A 17,087-nucleotide genomic window follows, 5' to 3' on the forward strand; every position below is an offset into this window, starting at 1 on the left:
AAAACCCAGATTTCAGTTTATTCCTTACTGCTTACTAGTTACAAACCCTGGCCACTCGGGCCTCTCTGAGCCTGTTTCTTCATCTATAAAACTGACATTGTTTGTAAGGTTCAGTTAAGCCGATGTGTATGGAAATACTTCAAACTCTGAAATGGTATAAAGTATGTGATGTCTTATGAATATGAGGACTTTCATTTATAAACTCTCTTCAGTCTTGCTGTGTGTCAGGTGTATGGATTTTAGCCTTGGAAAGCTCCTGTGCTGAACAGGAGAGTCTAGAATAGCTGTAAGAGAATTCAATCTTGGTTCATTTCAGAGTTTTCATTCATTTCAAAATGACTGCTCTTAAAAGTCAGTCATTTCACAGATTTTTTTTTTTAACGACGTTTACTGTTTTAGACTACATTTTCATTTTTGGAATAAATCCTGGTATTCTGATTAAAAATACATGGGTAATGGTGGTGATGATGATGGTGCTATTGGCGATAGTGATAGTGATGATGCAGTTGGTGATGATGGTAGAGATAACGATAATGGTAGTGGTGATCACAGTGGTGGTGCTGGTGGTGATGGTGGTGGTAATGATGGTGTTGTTGGTGATGGTGGTAACAATGGTGATGGTGGCGGTGATGAGGAGGAAGAGGAGACATTCAGAGATTTGATAGAGTAGAGCTAAAAGCATATTTTAATTAGTTCAGTATGCAATACATTCCCTGGTTTGGGAGTTTTGTATTTATAATTTTCAGAGAGATCCCTAAGCCTGCCCTTCAAAAGAGAGCTTATAAATGGTAGGTACTTTTTTCTTTTTCCATGAACCTGCATTGAATTTTCAGTAAAATTAATTTTTGGAGAGCCAGACCATTTGATGAGGTGGAAGAACCAAGAAATAAGGAACAAGAGAGCAGCAAAAGTATGGAAAAAAGGAAAAAAGAATGGCAGTATGTCTCATCATGGTAGCCAAACATGGAATGTCAGCAGCTGCAGCCTGAAACTTCAGTGAGCTGGGCTGGCTGGGCACAATCCCTGCTCCTCTCCTGTGACAGAAGATGTACCAGGCCACAGCGTGGCCGCGAGGCTGCAGCCTATCCCAAGAAGCACAAGGAGGCCATAGAGGTGGGAGAAAAGAGATAGTTGATTCACGGGTTCCTTTTTAAGTAAAATAGCGTTGTTCCAAGTTGACTTCTATAGTAAAACTTCTATTTTTTATAATTGTTTTTATTTTTCTGGGTACATAGAAGGTATATATATTTATGGGTTACATGAGATATTTTGATACAGGCATGCAATGTGTAATAATCACATCAGGATAAATGGGGTATCAGTTACCAAGCATTTATCCATTATGTTACAAATAATCCTATTACACTCTTTTATATATTTTTAAATGGACATTGAAATTATTTTTAGCTATAGTCAGCCAGTTATGCTGGTAATTACTAGGTCTTATTTATTCTTTCTAATTATTTTTTGTACCCATTAACCATCTCCACTTCTCCCTAACCCTCACTCTCCCACTACCCTTCCTAGCCTCTATCTTCGTAAGTTATGTTCATTTTTAGCTCCCACAAATAAGTGAAAACATGCAAAGCTTGTCTTCCTCTGCCTGGCTTATTTTAATTAACATAGTGACCTCCAGTTCCATCTATGTTGTTGCAAATGACAAGATCTTATTCTTTTTATGGCTGAACAGTATTCCATTGTGTATATGTGCCATGTTTTCTTTATTCATCTGTTTATAGACACGTAGGTTGCTTCCAAATCTTGGTTGTTGTGAGTAGTGCTGCAGCAGACATCAAAGCTGTCTCTTCAATATTACTGATTTCCTTTCTTTTGGGTATATACCTAGGAGTGAGGTAGTGTAAGTTATTATCAAACCCTATCTATGTTTTCAACAGAGATTCATAGTCTCAGTTGTAATTTTTTCTAACTAAAAAGGATTTTGAACTGTCAGTTCCTCTTGTACTAACTTTTCTGAATAGATAATCCAGTATTTTTGCAAATAACTTCAGTTAAGTTGGTTGCTAGTCAACATGGCAACCTAAGCTTAATCTTAATTTTACCTTCAAGACTGAAAATGTAAGCATCATTTACTAGCAAACTGCTTTCAAGTATTGATAAGAATTATTTATTTATTCATTCATTCATTCAATGGATGTTTATTTACTGCTTCCTCTCTGTCAGGTACTCTGCTGAACACTGGCAATAAAAATAGGACCAAAATAGGCACCCCTTGCCTTCATGGTGTTTACAGCCTAGAGGGAGAACCAGCCAGTCACATGATGACTCACACTAGAATGTGTGCTCCATGAGAGAAAGAGGCCGTTCATCTTGTTTATGGCTGTGTCCCCAGCACAGTAGCTGCACATAGGAGGCACTCAATAATATTGTTTCAATCGAGTTGGCAAGCTCTGGGCCCATGAGCCACATCTGGCCCACCACCTATTTTTGGAAATAAAGTTTTGTTGGCACACAGCCACACTCATTCTGCTTTTATGCCACAGCAGCAGAATTGAGTAGTTGTGACAGAGACTACATGGCCCACAGAGCCTGAAGCATTTTGGCTATTAGGCCCTTTACAGAAATGGTTTGCCACCCTGGTTGGTCTAAGTGACTTGAAAGGAGGACTGTTACAATGAATGTATGAGGGTGTCCTAACTATGGAACAAAAATGTCCCAAATTAAATGTCCATGGATTTGAGATAGGAAAAAAGAATAGACATTGAGCCCAGGCAGGGGATGGCACCTTTAACAGCCCTGTCTTTGGGAGGGCAGGACACAGATGGCACCTTGAGGAACTGTCTGGCGCACAGAGCAAGAGAAAGAATGATATGAGCGGCCTCAAAAGAGACCCAACCGTTGGTGACCCACTGGGCATTCATTTGGAAAAGAGCACTGTATGCAGTGTTGGGCACGTTGTTGGGGGGGCGGGGGGCACAGGAGGGGTCATGGGTAGAGACCTGTTGGAAAGTTATTGACAGTAATCCAGTCAAGACATGAGGGTGCTTGGAATAGGGGCAGTCAGAGGGAAGTTTTGTTTCTTGTTTTAATGGAAAAGGTCCTAGAAGTACCTGGTCTGTAAACTCAACAGGCATGACTTCATCCTTACGGCATCCTGTATGGCCATCCTTATGGCACTTCAGCTGTTAGGGATGGATATTGGCCTTTGTAGAAGTGACTTTGCTTCCTGCCAGTATTGCCCCATTGGTGGTTATTTTGCTGTGGCGTAATTGAGATCTACACCTCAAAGCCTGGGAAGATCTGAGTAGGAGACGTCATTGTAGTGGAAGTGGTTCCCTCGGAAGACAGATGTGCTTGTTCAAAGCAATCTGGGCTGTACAAGTGCAGCTGATTGGTGACTTCAGCTAGAACTCAGATTGTAGCACTGTGCATTTATGGTTTTGTTTGCCCAGGAAACATATATTGTTTGCCTATATGTGGCAAGCATTTTGAATGGAAAACTAAAAATATATTTGCCATGCCCTCAAGGAGCTCACCTTCAGAAATTGGACACTTAATTCAGGGATCAGATGGGTTTTTGATCAGACTGCTCTGCCACCTGATTTGTATCACATTTAAGCATAAAAATTAAAAATTTTTAAAATATTTTTTCAATAGACAAAAGTATACAGAAAATAATATAACTGTATTCACAATAGAGATGTAACATAATATCATGCCATATTTGCTTCAGGACTCTCTTGTTTTAGAAATGTTATAGGTATCACCCTCCAGCTCCGTTCTGGTCCCCATCCCACCCCCAGAGGGAACCACAATTCAAAAATCATAGTGTTGTGTCATTTTCATCTAGAGTGTGACATTAAAGTGCATTTCTTAATTATTAATGAGGTTGATTATTTTTTCATATGTTAATGGCTTACGAGTTTTTTCTTTTTTAAATTGCCTGTTCCTGTCCTTTTCCCATTTCTGATTGGGTTGTTGGCCTTTTTCTTACTGATTTTTAGGATTCTTTTTTTTTTTTTTTTTTCTTTTTTTGAGATGGAGTCTCACTGTGTTGCCTAGGCTGGAGTGCAGTGGCTCAATCTGGGCCCACTACAACCTCCACCTCCCAGGTTCAGGTGATTCTCCTACCTCAACCTCCCGAGTAGCTGAAATTACAGGCACGCACCACCACTCCCAGCTAATTTTTGTATAAGTAGAGACGAGGTTTCACCATGTTGGCCAGGCTGGTCTTGAACTCCTGACCTCAGGTGATCCACCCGCCTCAGCCTCTCAGAGTGCTGGGATTACAGGCGAGAGCCCCTGCGCCTGGCTGGGAATTCTTTAATCTGATAACCATACATTATCTGTTGTATCTTCTTCCTGCTATGGCTTGTTTTTTTAGCTTTCATTATATGATATCTTTTGTTATATAGATGTTTTTAATATTAGCATAGTCAAATTTATCACCTGTTTATGTCTTATATATTTCATGTCTTCTGTAAGAAGATACAATGTCCAGGGTCATAAAGATGGTCTCCTGTGTTTCCTTAGTAAGCTTTAAGAAGTTTTGTTTTTCCTAATTAGCTCTTTACTTTGTCTAGAATATATTTTTGTATATGATACAAGGGATCTACTTTCATTTCATGTGGCTAGACAGTTGTCCAACAGCATTTGTTAGCCACCAGCTTATAATGCTATCCTTCTTTCAAACCTGTCATGTAACTGAGTGTGAACCTGTCAAATTGGGGGCCGAGCAATCCTCAATTCCTCGAAGTAGACCATTAACAGAGGGCAGATCATTTTACAGTGAGACTGTTGTGGAATGGAACCAATAATACTGTGTATTCAAATGGCAACTCACAGTGGGAAAGAATGCATCGGTTGTTAACCCCCTGCTTTCTGGGTGTGGGTTAGAGTGAGTGCTGTCCTAGTCAAAAAGCAGCCTGCCTTATGGCACAACCTGTCCCTGAGGGAACCCAAACTGGTGTTAAAATGAAATGTGACAATATTTGCTGGTAACAAGCCATAATCTCTGTGTGTTAACTTGGTCTTATTTTCTGTGTTAAATGAGGAATGGCTCATTTATCTCTTTAGTCAGTTATTATATTAGATAGTTTTTCGAGTATGTGCGAAACCAAATTGTCATAAACCAGGGTTATAGAGCCAACCCCTAATATTTGGCAGTGAAAAGAACCTAGTCATTTTATAGCAGTTTCAACATTTAAAGTTTTCTGTTGCCTGTCTTCATTTTTCCCTTGTAATTTTCACCTGGAATTACATACCTACTTTGAAATCACCTAGAGCATAATTATAAAATCATTACATTGCTCTTAAGTCAAGCAATAAAAATGTCTTTTAGGTTGATATTAGCTTTAGTATGGTCTTTCTAATGATAATGATAATTTTTTACACACTTCCTTTTTTTCCTTTATATCAAACTGTGAAAGAGAATTTATTTGGGAAATTCATGTTTTAACTGTCTATAAGATTTTTCTTGTTAAAATAATTTGAAGAGAACATAATTAAAAGGTTCTAAAAGAGAAGAAAATATTTTATTGCAATTTATTTGTATATTGTAGTATTTAGAGAAACTCACCAAGGATTTCTAAATCATATATGTGGTTTGTTGTATATTTAGGTTAAATGATTTTTTTTTAACATTTCTTTTACTTTATTTTTGAGTGATACATACTTTGAATAAAGTCTGCCAAATAGTTGATTGGAATATAAGTTTGACTGTGATGTTGGAAATACTCAAATAATTATTAAAATCATAGGAAATAAAATGCAGATCCAAACAAGGGATTCTTTAAAAGAACCCGAAGAGTTAAATACTATAAGAAGATGACATATGTAGTTATTCTAGGGGTCTCCAAAGAAAAGACTCTAAAGAAATAGAAAACAAGGATAGAGGGAATCCTTAGAGATCCAAAAGATAGCACCTGTAGGGCTGAGATTCTTTTTCCTTCTTTTTCTTCTTTTTTCTTTTTTTTAGTGATGTCCTTGAGCGACAGATTTTTTTTTTTTAATGAATGTGCAGGAGACAGTGATAAACCAAATTGCAGATAAGATCAGATAAAGTAGTATATATCTAATTAAACATTTCTAATCGTTAGTATTTTTGATAACACAAGATAGCATTGTCTCCTTGTCTTTTCTCTCTTTCCTTCTGTCACCACTTCCCCTACCCCAAATATTGGTTCTGTTATAATTCTGCAACGCAATTTACAATTTTTTCCTACTGAAAGCCATGTTTCGCCTCTATATAATACTGTAATCTAATTAGAGATCTTAAAGAGAACTACAAGCTTTATTCAAAACTCCACGTGAACTTACTGTCATTGCCAGCATTTCTCAGTCTCTCTATTTATAGGAGTTGCAAAGTCATGTATCTTTCAGAGCTGGCTTTACTACACATGCTTTCAGAGATGCTGATGTGCTAATGTGCATTGTGAATATTCTCCAGGGGGAATAATAGTATGGTGTAGTGGTAAGAATTGATATAATTTTAAAAACATTAATGCTTTTTAAAATAGGATCTATTAAGAAGACAAATAGCTTTTTTCTTTAAGTCATTTTTTAGTGCTTGTCATTCAGATTTGAAGACGTGAAATAAAAAGCTTCCCCAAAGACTAGTTAACAGTTGATTCATTGACAAATGGGTAGAAAATCTAATTTTGGATTTTGTTTCATCTTTTTCAGATCTCAGTCATAGTGGATTGGCAGATCATTATGAAAATTCCCACTGGGGACAGCAGCCTACTTACAGAAGCGAAGCCAACTGCAGCTGGGATAAAGTGATAATAGATAGGACTGACAAGGAGGCGTGGCCTTCCATCACAGGAACAGAGACTGAATCTGCCTCAGAATGTACTACAGACACTGACTCTGCCTCCAACTGTGGCTCAGAGAACAGTAGCATGGCTACAGGGAGTGCCCAGGGCAACTTCACGGGACATACCAAGAAGACAAATGGCAATAATGGCACCAATGGCGCACTCGTCCAAAGCCCTTCTAATCAGAGTGCCCTTGGAGCAGGGGGAGCGAACAGTAATGGAAGTGCGGCCAGAGTGTGGGGTGTAGCCACAGGCTCCAGCTCTGGCCTGGCTCACTGCTCTGTCAGTGGTGGGGATGGAAAAATGGACACTATGATTGGAGATGGGAGAAGTCAGAATTGCTGGGGTGCTTCCAACTCCAATGCTGGCATTAATCTTAACCTTAATCCTAATGCCAACCCAGCTGCCTGGCCTGTACTTGGACATGAAGGAACCGTGGCGACAGGCAACCCTTCCAGTATTTGCAGTCCAGTCAGTGCCATCGGTCAAAATATGGGCAACCAGAACGGGAACCCAACAGGCACTTTAGGTGCCTGGGGAAACTTGCTGCCGCAAGAGAGCACAGAACCACAAACGTCCACTTCTCAGAATGTGTCTTTCAGCGCACAACCTCAGAACCTTAACACTGATGGACCAAATAACACTAACCCCATGAACTCTTCACCCAACCCTATCAATGCAATGCAGACAAATGGACTGCCAAACTGGGGCATGGCTGTTGGTATGGGGGCCATCATCCCGCCCCACCTGCAGAGCCTTCCTGGTGCTAACGGATCATCAGTTTCTCAAGTCAGTGGGGGCAGTGCTGAAGGAATAAGCAATTCTGTATGGGGACTGTCCCCAGGTAACCCTGCCACAGGAAATAGCAATTCTGGGTTCAGTCAGGGGAATGGAGACACTGTGAACTCAGCATTAAGTGCTAAACAAAACGGATCCAGCAGTGCTGTGCAAAAGGAAGGAAATGGAGGAAATGCTTGGGATTCAGGACCTCCTGCTGGTCCTGGAATACTCGCCTGGGGAAGGGGCAGTGGCAACAATGGCATTGGTAATATCCATTCGGGAGCTTGGGGCCACCCCAGCCGAAGCACCTCTAACGGTGGGAATGGGGAATGGGGAAAGCCCCCAAACCAGCATTCCAATAGTGACATCAATGGGAAAGGATCAACAGGGTGGGAGAGTCCTAGTGTCACCAGCCAGAACCCTACCGTGCAGCCTGGTGGCGAACACATGAACTCCTGGGCCAAAGCGGCATCTTCTGGAACTACAGCAAGTGAAGGAAGTAGTGATGGTTCTGGCAACCACAATGAAGGAAGCACTGGGAGGGAAGGAACGGGGGAAGGCCGAAGGCGAGATAAAGGGATTATAGACCAAGGGCACATCCAGTTGCCAAGGAATGATCTTGACCCAAGAGTTCTATCTAATACTGGTTGGGGACAGACTCCTGTAAAGCAAAACACTGCCTGGGAATTTGAAGAATCCCCTAGGTCTGAAAGGAAAAATGACAATGGGACAGAGGCCTGGGGTTGTGCAGCTACTCAGCCTTCAAACTCAGGGGGGAAGAACGATGGGTCCATCATGAACAGTACAAATACCTCTTCAGTATCTGGGTGGGCCAATGCGCCACCTGCCGCTGTGCCAGCAAACACAGGTTGGGGAGACAGCAACAACAAAGCGCCAAGTGGCCCGGGGGTTTGGGGGGACTCGATAAGCTCTACTGCTGTTAGTACTGCTGCTGCTGCCAAGAGTGGCCATGCTTGGAGTGGGGCCGCAAATCAGGAGGACAAGTCACCCACCTGGGGTGAGCCTCCAAAGCCCAAATCCCAACACTGGGGAGATGGACAAAGATCAAATCCAGCCTGGAGTGCCGGAGGGGGAGACTGGGCAGATTCATCGTCTGTCCTTGGACACTTGGGAGATGGGAAAAAAAACGGATCTGGATGGGATGCTGACAGTAATAGGTCAGGGTCTGGTTGGAATGACACCACGAGATCTGGGAGCAGTGGCTGGGGCAATAGCACAAATACAAAGGCCAATCCAGGTACAAACTGGGGGGAGACTTTAAAACCTGGCCCCCAACAGAACTGGGCTAGCAAACCCCAAGACAACAATGTGAGTAACTGGGGAGGGGCTGCTTCTGTGAAACAGACAGGAACAGGGTGGATCGGGGGGCCAGTACCAGTCAAACAGAAGGACAGCAGTGAGGCAACTGGCTGGGAAGAACCCTCTCCACCGTCCATTCGCCGCAAAATGGAAATTGATGATGGTACCTCAGCTTGGGGGGACCCAAGCAGCTATAACAATAAAACTGTAAACATGTGGGATAGAAACAACCCGGTCATCCAGAGCAGTACCACGACCAATACCACCACCACCACCACTACCACGAGCAACACCACACACAGGGTCGAGACGCCGCCACCGCACCAGGCCAGTACTCAGCTGAATCGATCACCATTGCTTGGTCCAGGTATGAAAGGTATTTCATGTTTCTTTACAAGTTAAAAAAAAATCTTATTCTCATTATATATTCATGAATAGTCTGAGTAGTGTTTTGTTTAATAGCAGATAGCATTAAAATAATTTCAGTTCCCTATCACCCTGCAATATTGTTGCTAAAGATTATCCAGTGAGAGCAAAGCAGGATCCTCTGGTGGTTTTCTATTCAAGAAAAAAATATATTAAGCACACTCAGTAGAACATCAAGCGAATGTTTGGGTGGTGGCAGTGGTGGCCTGGGGTGGAGACAATGGATTTGAAGGCAATGACTGCATGATTCCAAGATTTCGTAACCATTTGGTTACAGGAGCAAAGAAGAAGATAGGATAGACACGGCTCAGAACTTGGGCAAGTGTGCAGATGACTGTGTCAGTTCACTGGCATGCCCATGAGCACAGCAGGAGGCTCAGAGCCCGCTGTGTCTGGTGGGGACAATAAAAGGTCCCAGATATGGAAGACCAGTTCTCAGCCAGAGGGGCGAGGTCCAGAGCAGAGAGATTTTAAGGTGGCAAAGTCACGAGCATGTTTCAGAGCTGTTAGAAAGGAACAAGTGGAGATGAGAATGAGTGAAGAGGGAAGAGATCCCTGCGTCCAGCAGGACAAGGGCACTTCACCCATCTTGTGAAGCAAGGAGCAGGAAAAAACGCTGCATAGGTGGGACAGGCTGTCGTTGCCAGAGGGCCAAGGCCACCTTCTGGGGTTCTTTTCTCTCTGGGAGTGTGGATACCAGCCCAGAGTGGAGGAGGGCTGGCTAGGAGCAGCGGCATGAGTAGAGGGGGAGCGTGCATTAGCCCATGTAGAGGACAGGAACAGAGAACTGACTTGACTGGGGCCCCTGGAGAGTTGCTGGGCAATGTCAGGGCCCAGAGATTACCAGTGAATTTATTGGGACCTGCCACGTTCTAGGCTGTGCCCTCGTAGCTGGGTAAACTGCAGGGAGCAAAACAGTCAAAACCCTGCCATGGTGGGGTCTAGATCTAGTGAGGGAGGCAACAGCACATGAATTGAAGTATATACATAGTGTTGGGTGGTGATGGTGCAGGGGAGGAAACAGTAAGCCTGGAAGGTCTGCACGCTGGGGACCAGTGGAGTTGGGGAATCACCATCTTGTGTAGGGCAGCCTGGGCATTTGGGCACCTTTTGGGTTTTTGTCATAAGCGTTCAACAGGAGACTATCCTGCTTGCTACATTAATTCAATTATGACTGCCCTACAGGACCTCCCCTGGCCCACCAGCTGGGCCCTCCAGCCTCCTCGTAGACTGCTTGGTGGTTCACTTGTACCTCAGTGAGGTTGCTACATCAGGAGTCCTTTATGGATCCTCAAGACAGTTTTAACCTCCACCTAACACATCAATGTCACTAAACCAGAGGTCAAAAGCCAGCGGTCCATGGGCTGCACCTAGTCCCACAAATGTGCGTTTTTGGCCCACATTTTCTCTGTGAATTGGCATTTTTTAATGCAGATGTTTTATATTAAATTCCAGATTTCTGGCTTCATTTGGAAACCTGAAAAGTCTGACACATTGGATTCACATGGCAACAGTCAGTCAGAGCCACTTGCCTTCATGAGGGCCTGTGCGTTCTCTCCATACAATATTACATTGCCCCCCGACCCCTGATGACTCCCAGCACTGAGGCTTTTGATCAGTAGCCATTGAGCATCATCAAGCTTGTGCTGCTGTTCTTACACTGGGCCTGTTTACGTTAACTGACTGGTTCCTTGGAGTACTTGAATTTGTTATTCCAATTTTTTACTAATATATGACTAATATTTCTAGGCCCTTACATTTTATAAAGTACTTGGGAGGATAAGGAGAAGCAGGAAGAAGGAAAATGAAGGAATTTGAAAAATAAGATTAGGTTGGGCGTGATGGCTCACGCCTGTAATCCCAGTACTTTGGGAGGCCAAGGCAGGCAGATCATCTGAGGTCAGGAGTTTGAGACCAGCCTGACCAACAAGGTGAAACCCCGTCTCTACTAAAAATACAAAATTAGCCGGGCATGGTGGTGCATGTCTATAATCCCAGCTTCTCAGGAGGTGGAGGCAGGAAAATTGCTTGAACCCAGGAGGCGGAGGTTACAATGGACTGAGTTGGGGCCATTGCACTCCAACCTGGGCGACAGAGCGAAGCTCTGTCTCAAAAAAAAAAGAAAAAAGGAGATTCCTCCTAAGTAAGGAATAGTCTGGTGGGACAGGCCAGTAATATCAAATTTAATAGAGTTTAATTAGCATTATAGTAAAGGTATGCGGAAAGTGATCTGAGAGCCCCCACCTGTAATGCCAGCTACTTGGGAGGCTGAGGTGGGAGGATGGCTTGAGCCCAGGAGTTCAAAGCCTGTCTGAGCAACATAATGAGACCCCATTTGTTTAAACAACAACAAAAAGCTCCAGGAACAGAATTAATGTGGTCATGCATCACTTAACAATGGTGATACATTCTAAGAAATGTGTCATCAGACAGTTTCAGCATTGTCTTAACATAAAGTATCGTTACATAAACCTGGGTGGCATAGCCTCCTACTCACCTAGGCTGTGTGGTACAGGCATTGCTCCTGGGCTACAAACCTGCCCAGCATATTACTGTACTGAAGACTGTCGGCAGTTGTAGCACGATGTTAAGTATTTACATAGCTAAACATGAAAAGGGAACATATGGTATAAAAGATTAAAAATGGTGCACCTGTATAGGGCACTTACCGTGAGTGGAGCTTGCAGGACTGGGAGTGGCTCTGGGCGAGTCAGTGAGTTAGTGGTGAGTGGATGTGAAGGCCTGGGACACTACTGCAGACTACTGTACACCGCTGGAGACTGCTGCACACTACTGTACACTGCTGTATACCACTTCAGACTACTGTACACTACTATACACCACTGCAGACTATTGTACACTACTGCAGACTACTCAAACTAATATACACTACTGCAAACTACTATACACCACTGCAAACTACTGTACACTGCTGGAGCTACTGCACACTACTGGAGACTACTGCAGACTACACTACTATACACCACTCTACACCACTGCAGACTACTTTGTACCACTGGAGACTACTGTACATCACTGCAAAGTACAGTTCACCGCTGTGCACCATGGGAGACTACTGCACACCACTGGAGACTGCCGTAGACTTGGTGAACACTGTACACTTAGGCCACACTACATTTATTAAAAGATACCTTTCTTTCTTCAGTAACACTTGGCTTAAAACACAAACACATTGTACAACTGTACAAAAGTATTTTTTATACTCTTATTCTATGAGCTTTTTTTTTGTACCTTTTAAACTTTTTTGTTAACTAAGACACGAACACACACGTTAGCCTAGGCCTGCACAGGACCAGGGTCTTCAGTATCACTGTTGTCTACCTCCATACATTGTCCCATTGGAGATGCAGTAACAGGAAGTACAGTAAAGACATAAACTGGTAACATAATCCTGTATTAGCATCATTGGTTGTGTGTGCTAGACCTTGCTGTGACTGGCTGCACAGTAGGTTCGTTTACACGAGCATGACCACAAACACATGAGAAATGCATTCCGCTGCGTTATGATGGGTGCAGCATCATTAGGGGATGGGAAATGTTTAGCTCCATTATATATAATCCTAGGGGCCATTGTCATCTATGCAGTCAGTTGACCAACACGTCATTATGCAGCCCATGACTATTTTAAATTGGCTTGCATGTCCCATCTACCCTTAGTGGATAGTCCCAATTTGAGTGCCAATTCCTGGAAGAGCTCAAGCTACAGAGGGCCCTGTGCCTGGCACTGGAGTCTTGCAGTAAGTGTGGTCTGGCCATGCTTGGCTGTCACGTATGGAACATTTTTATGGATCATCTCATTGAATCTTTACAGCTCCTTGGGCCTCATTTTACAAATGAGACCTGGGAGATTAAGTAGCTCTCCAAGGGTACGTATGTGGGAGGGAGATGGTGAAGTCTCAGATGTGTAATGTGTATGTAAAATATTATATCCATGACACCCTACAGAGGTTAGAACCATATTGCGTTTGTTGGAGGATCTCCACGTTGGAGGATATCTAAGGACATGTTATCTTTAGAAACTTTTTCTTTTAGAGACAGAGTCATGCTGTGTTGCCCAGGCTAGTCTCAAACTCCTGGCCTCAAGCCATCCTCTCACTTTGGCCTCCCAAAGCGTTGGGATCACAGGTGTGAGCCACCATGCCTGGCCAGAAACTACTTTTTTTTTTTTTTTTTTTGAGGCAGTCTCACTCTGTTGCCTGGGCTAGAGTGCAGTGGCATGCTCTCGTCTCACTGCAGCCTCCACCGCCCGGGTTCAAGCGATTCTCCTGCCTCAGCTTCCTAAGTAGCTGGGATTACAGGCGAGCACCACCATGCCTGACTAATTTTTGTATTTTTAGTAGAGATGGGGTTTCACCATGTTGGCCAAGCTGGTCTGGAACTCCTGACCTCAAGTGATCCACCCACCTCAGCCTCCCAAAGTGCTGGGATTACAGGCATGAACCACCATGACTGGCCTAGAAACTACTTTTTTTCTTTTCTTTTTTTTGAGACAGAGTCTCGCTCTCTGCCTGGGCTGCAGTGCAGTGGCACAATCTCAGCTCACTGCAAACTCCGTCTCCCGGGTTCACGCCATTCTCCTGCCTCAGCCTCCAGAGTAGCTGGGACTACAGGCGCCCGCCACCACGCCTGGCTGATTTTTTTATATTTTTAGTAAAGATGGGGTTTCACTGTGTTAGCCAGGATGGTCTCAATCTCCTGACCTCGTGATCTGCCAGCCTTGACCTCCCAAAGTGCTGGGATTACAGACGTGAGCCACCACGCCCGGCCCAGAAACTACTTTTAACTCGTTTTTAGTAGCTAAAACATGGGAGCTTCACTCCGAAAAAGGCATTCTTGTTCAGTTAAAAGAGCCAAAATAATTATCTTTTATATGAAAAATATTTATAGTTTTTTAAACAAATTGTGCGTATTATCACCAAATATAAAGAAGGAAAATGTGCTGTAACTGCTACACCTTAACAGTGTTGCTGTACTCTGTTCTCCCCTGCAACTCTTGCAGCCGGTGCATGTGTGTGCTCTTTGTAGTTGTAGCAGTATTATAGGAGCCGTTGAAAATCTAGTTTTACCAATTAACAGACAAAGTTACACAAATTTTTTTCCATGTAGAAGTATGCTCACATGCTGAAAGTATGTCAAGTTTAGTATATTGCACAACATATGGGATTATTCATTTTTTTCATTTATAACAATCGTTTTTCTACCTCTGGCGTAAAGTGGCTACACTGAATATTATTCCTGCCCTGTATTACCTGTGATGTAGAAGTCTCAGACATGAACCAAGCCTTCTTTTGCAGTGAGAGCAAAAATCATAAGTATGATTACTTAAGAATTACAAGTAATCATAGCCTTTCACTCTCCAAGCTTGTTAGACCAAGCTATTCTTTGAGGCTGTAGAATTAACAGTTCCACACCAGTTCCCTTCATAGAGGTGACAGCATGCAGGAGTGGCATTACCCCCGGTGGCAGCCCCTTGCCCTCCTCTCTGGGAACTGTGCCATCTGGGCAGTCAGGGTCAGCAAGGGCAGCAGCAGTCTCAGCACCTGCCAGGCCGTGCTGCCCACTGGCTTGAATGCCTGCACAGCTTTCCGTAGCTGTTGGGACTCCCAGACAGAAGCCTTGCACCTTATGAAATTTCTGCTATTTTTCAAGTTGGTGTTTTTAGGTTTTATGCAATTTTGCTGTTGACCTATGCTGAATTTATAGAATTTTCACTTATGTCAGAGTTTGGGTTTTAAGTTGTGGATCATTACCACTTAAGGGTATTGATCTCTCCTATCTTATAAAATATGATTTCTGAATTACATATTTTGTGTGTGTGTTGTTTTAAAGGAGCGAATGCTACAGTACAGTCATTTTTGTCCTGTTGATATTTAGTTTTCTGTGAGCCTGAGGAAAACATAGTATTTTAGGAAATGTAGTATAGCTTCCTAAACTGGATTGTCTGGACCTGGTTCAGATTCATTCTGGAGATAAAACAGCAGTATTAGTCCAGAGAAATATCCCTGTGCCTGTCTTTTTATCAGAAATTGTAGGCTGCCTGAGAAGGGCTCCAGAGGCCGCACCTGACACAGGATGTAAAGTTGTCTACACTGGCTCACACACATCCTCCTCCTTGAAAATTGCCTCAATTACTGTCTCTGGTGTGAGCCAGAATTTCAGGACCTTGTGTTCTGCTGTATATACGAAGCTATTAAGTCATCATAAAATCAGTCTGCTGTTTTACCAGTTAGTGGGATGTGGCAGAAAGGGCCAAAGTGCAAACATAAAATTTTTGTGTGTTCTAAGGGAATGAAAGCAGGCCCTAAAAATACTCAGCAACATGATTACCTTGTGTACGCAGACATAAATATTCTGGGACACTTAAAAACCAACTTGCAGCCACACAAGAGAACACTGAATATTAATTAATAAAACCATTTAGTGAGTAACGGAGTCTCGTAGTTGGCTCTGAATCTAACAATGAAATTGAACAAGAACTTCCAGAGATTTCATCTCTGAACTCAGATTTCACCGAAATGTAGATAATTTTAGAGTTAAATGTGAAGGCCATTATACAATTGATCCAAGCTAAACCAGCAGCAGTGGGGTAGTGACATCTTACTGTGTCTTCCAACAGTGTCTAGAAGTAAAATATTACATATGCCAATCAGAAAACTGGCAGGGAGTCTACTGCTAATACTGATCTTAGTCTAGAATTTGTTGTGTGTTCATGTTGCTGCCTATTTGCAGCTCTTCAGGGATGTCTCTCAGCCATAGCAGGTATTCCAGCTGTGCTGGTGGCGACCACTGTGGGCTCCCACAAGTCAGCAAAGGTTCTAGCCAGAGGCACACTTTACTTTGCATATGGGTACTTAATCTGGTGATACTTGCTTTAAAATTTAGTTTTCTGAAACAATTATCATCTTATAAAATATAAAAGCAGAGATTGTGTGCATTAATCATGAAAGAGGCATATCTCCAACTCGCTAAACTAAAACTTGGAAAACATTAGATTTAGGAAGCTTCTGCCTACGAAGGTGAGACATGTATTGTTTCTCTAAGTCTCAGCAGCAGCAGAAGCCAGAGAGCAGTGGCCTTCCTTCCAGACTCCTGTCCTAGGAAGTTTATCATTCTTTAGTATAAAAACTACACCAAAAGACAGTCACCTGCAGATGGAGTGAATTGCAAGATCCTGTTACAGCTCAGCTGTTTTAACATAACTTCAGAAATAGATGCCATTGACCTCTCCAGCCAGAAGTAATTCTATTTTAAGCACTATGCAGTAGTTACTGAAAGAGGAATGGTGTGAGTGATGTATGCTTTTTGTGGATGTGGGATTTTTCTTGGGTTTTGTTTGGCTGGGTTATTTTTGCTTTCCTGTGTTTGAGGGGTTTGCTCAGTGGGGCTGGACTTGAGCAAGGGCTGGGGAGTTGGGAGCCTGCTACAGAAGTAGGAAGAGATGCTTCTCAGTGCAAGTCCATGGCATGAGACACGTGAACCCCACATGCAAAGGCCTTAGCTTTAGGTACCTTCAAGTCGAGATAGGTAAATGATGAAGACAGTTGAAAAGACAGTGTGAGGCCGGATACCGTGGCTCACACTGTAATCTCAGCACTTTGGGAGGCTGAGCTAGGTGGGTTGCTTGAACCCAGGAGTTTGAGAACATCCTGGGCAACCTAGTGAGACCCATGTCTCTACAAAAAAAATACAAAAATTAGACAGGCGTAGTAGCATGCGCCTCTAGTCCCAGCTACTTAGGAGGCTGAGGCAGGAGGATCACCTGAG

At 43.1% G+C, this 17,087-nt stretch overlaps 1 protein-coding gene across 10 annotated transcripts in view; it reads left to right on the plus strand.

The window, feature by feature from the left end:
• TNRC6C (trinucleotide repeat containing adaptor 6C) overlaps positions 1–17,087 on the plus strand; it is a 156,731-nt gene that overhangs the window by 87,271 nt on the left and 52,373 nt on the right. For 7 of the 10 annotated variants that reach the window (XM_033182348.1, XM_033182345.1, XM_033182347.1 and 4 more), the window contains one exon: positions 6,643–9,252. In XM_033182348.1, coding sequence (XP_033038239.1) covers positions 6,643–9,252 — 2,610 coding nt within the window. The remainder of the gene's footprint in view (positions 1–6,642; positions 9,253–17,087) is intronic. The other 3 variants (XM_033182342.1, XM_033182351.1, XM_033182349.1) reach the window with 1 other exon arrangement.

Source organism: Trachypithecus francoisi, unplaced genomic scaffold, assembly GCF_009764315.1.
Source record: "Trachypithecus francoisi isolate TF-2019V2 unplaced genomic scaffold, Tfra_2.0 Lachesis_group20, whole genome shotgun sequence".
NCBI classification, from domain to species: domain Eukaryota; kingdom Metazoa; phylum Chordata; class Mammalia; order Primates; family Cercopithecidae; genus Trachypithecus; species Trachypithecus francoisi.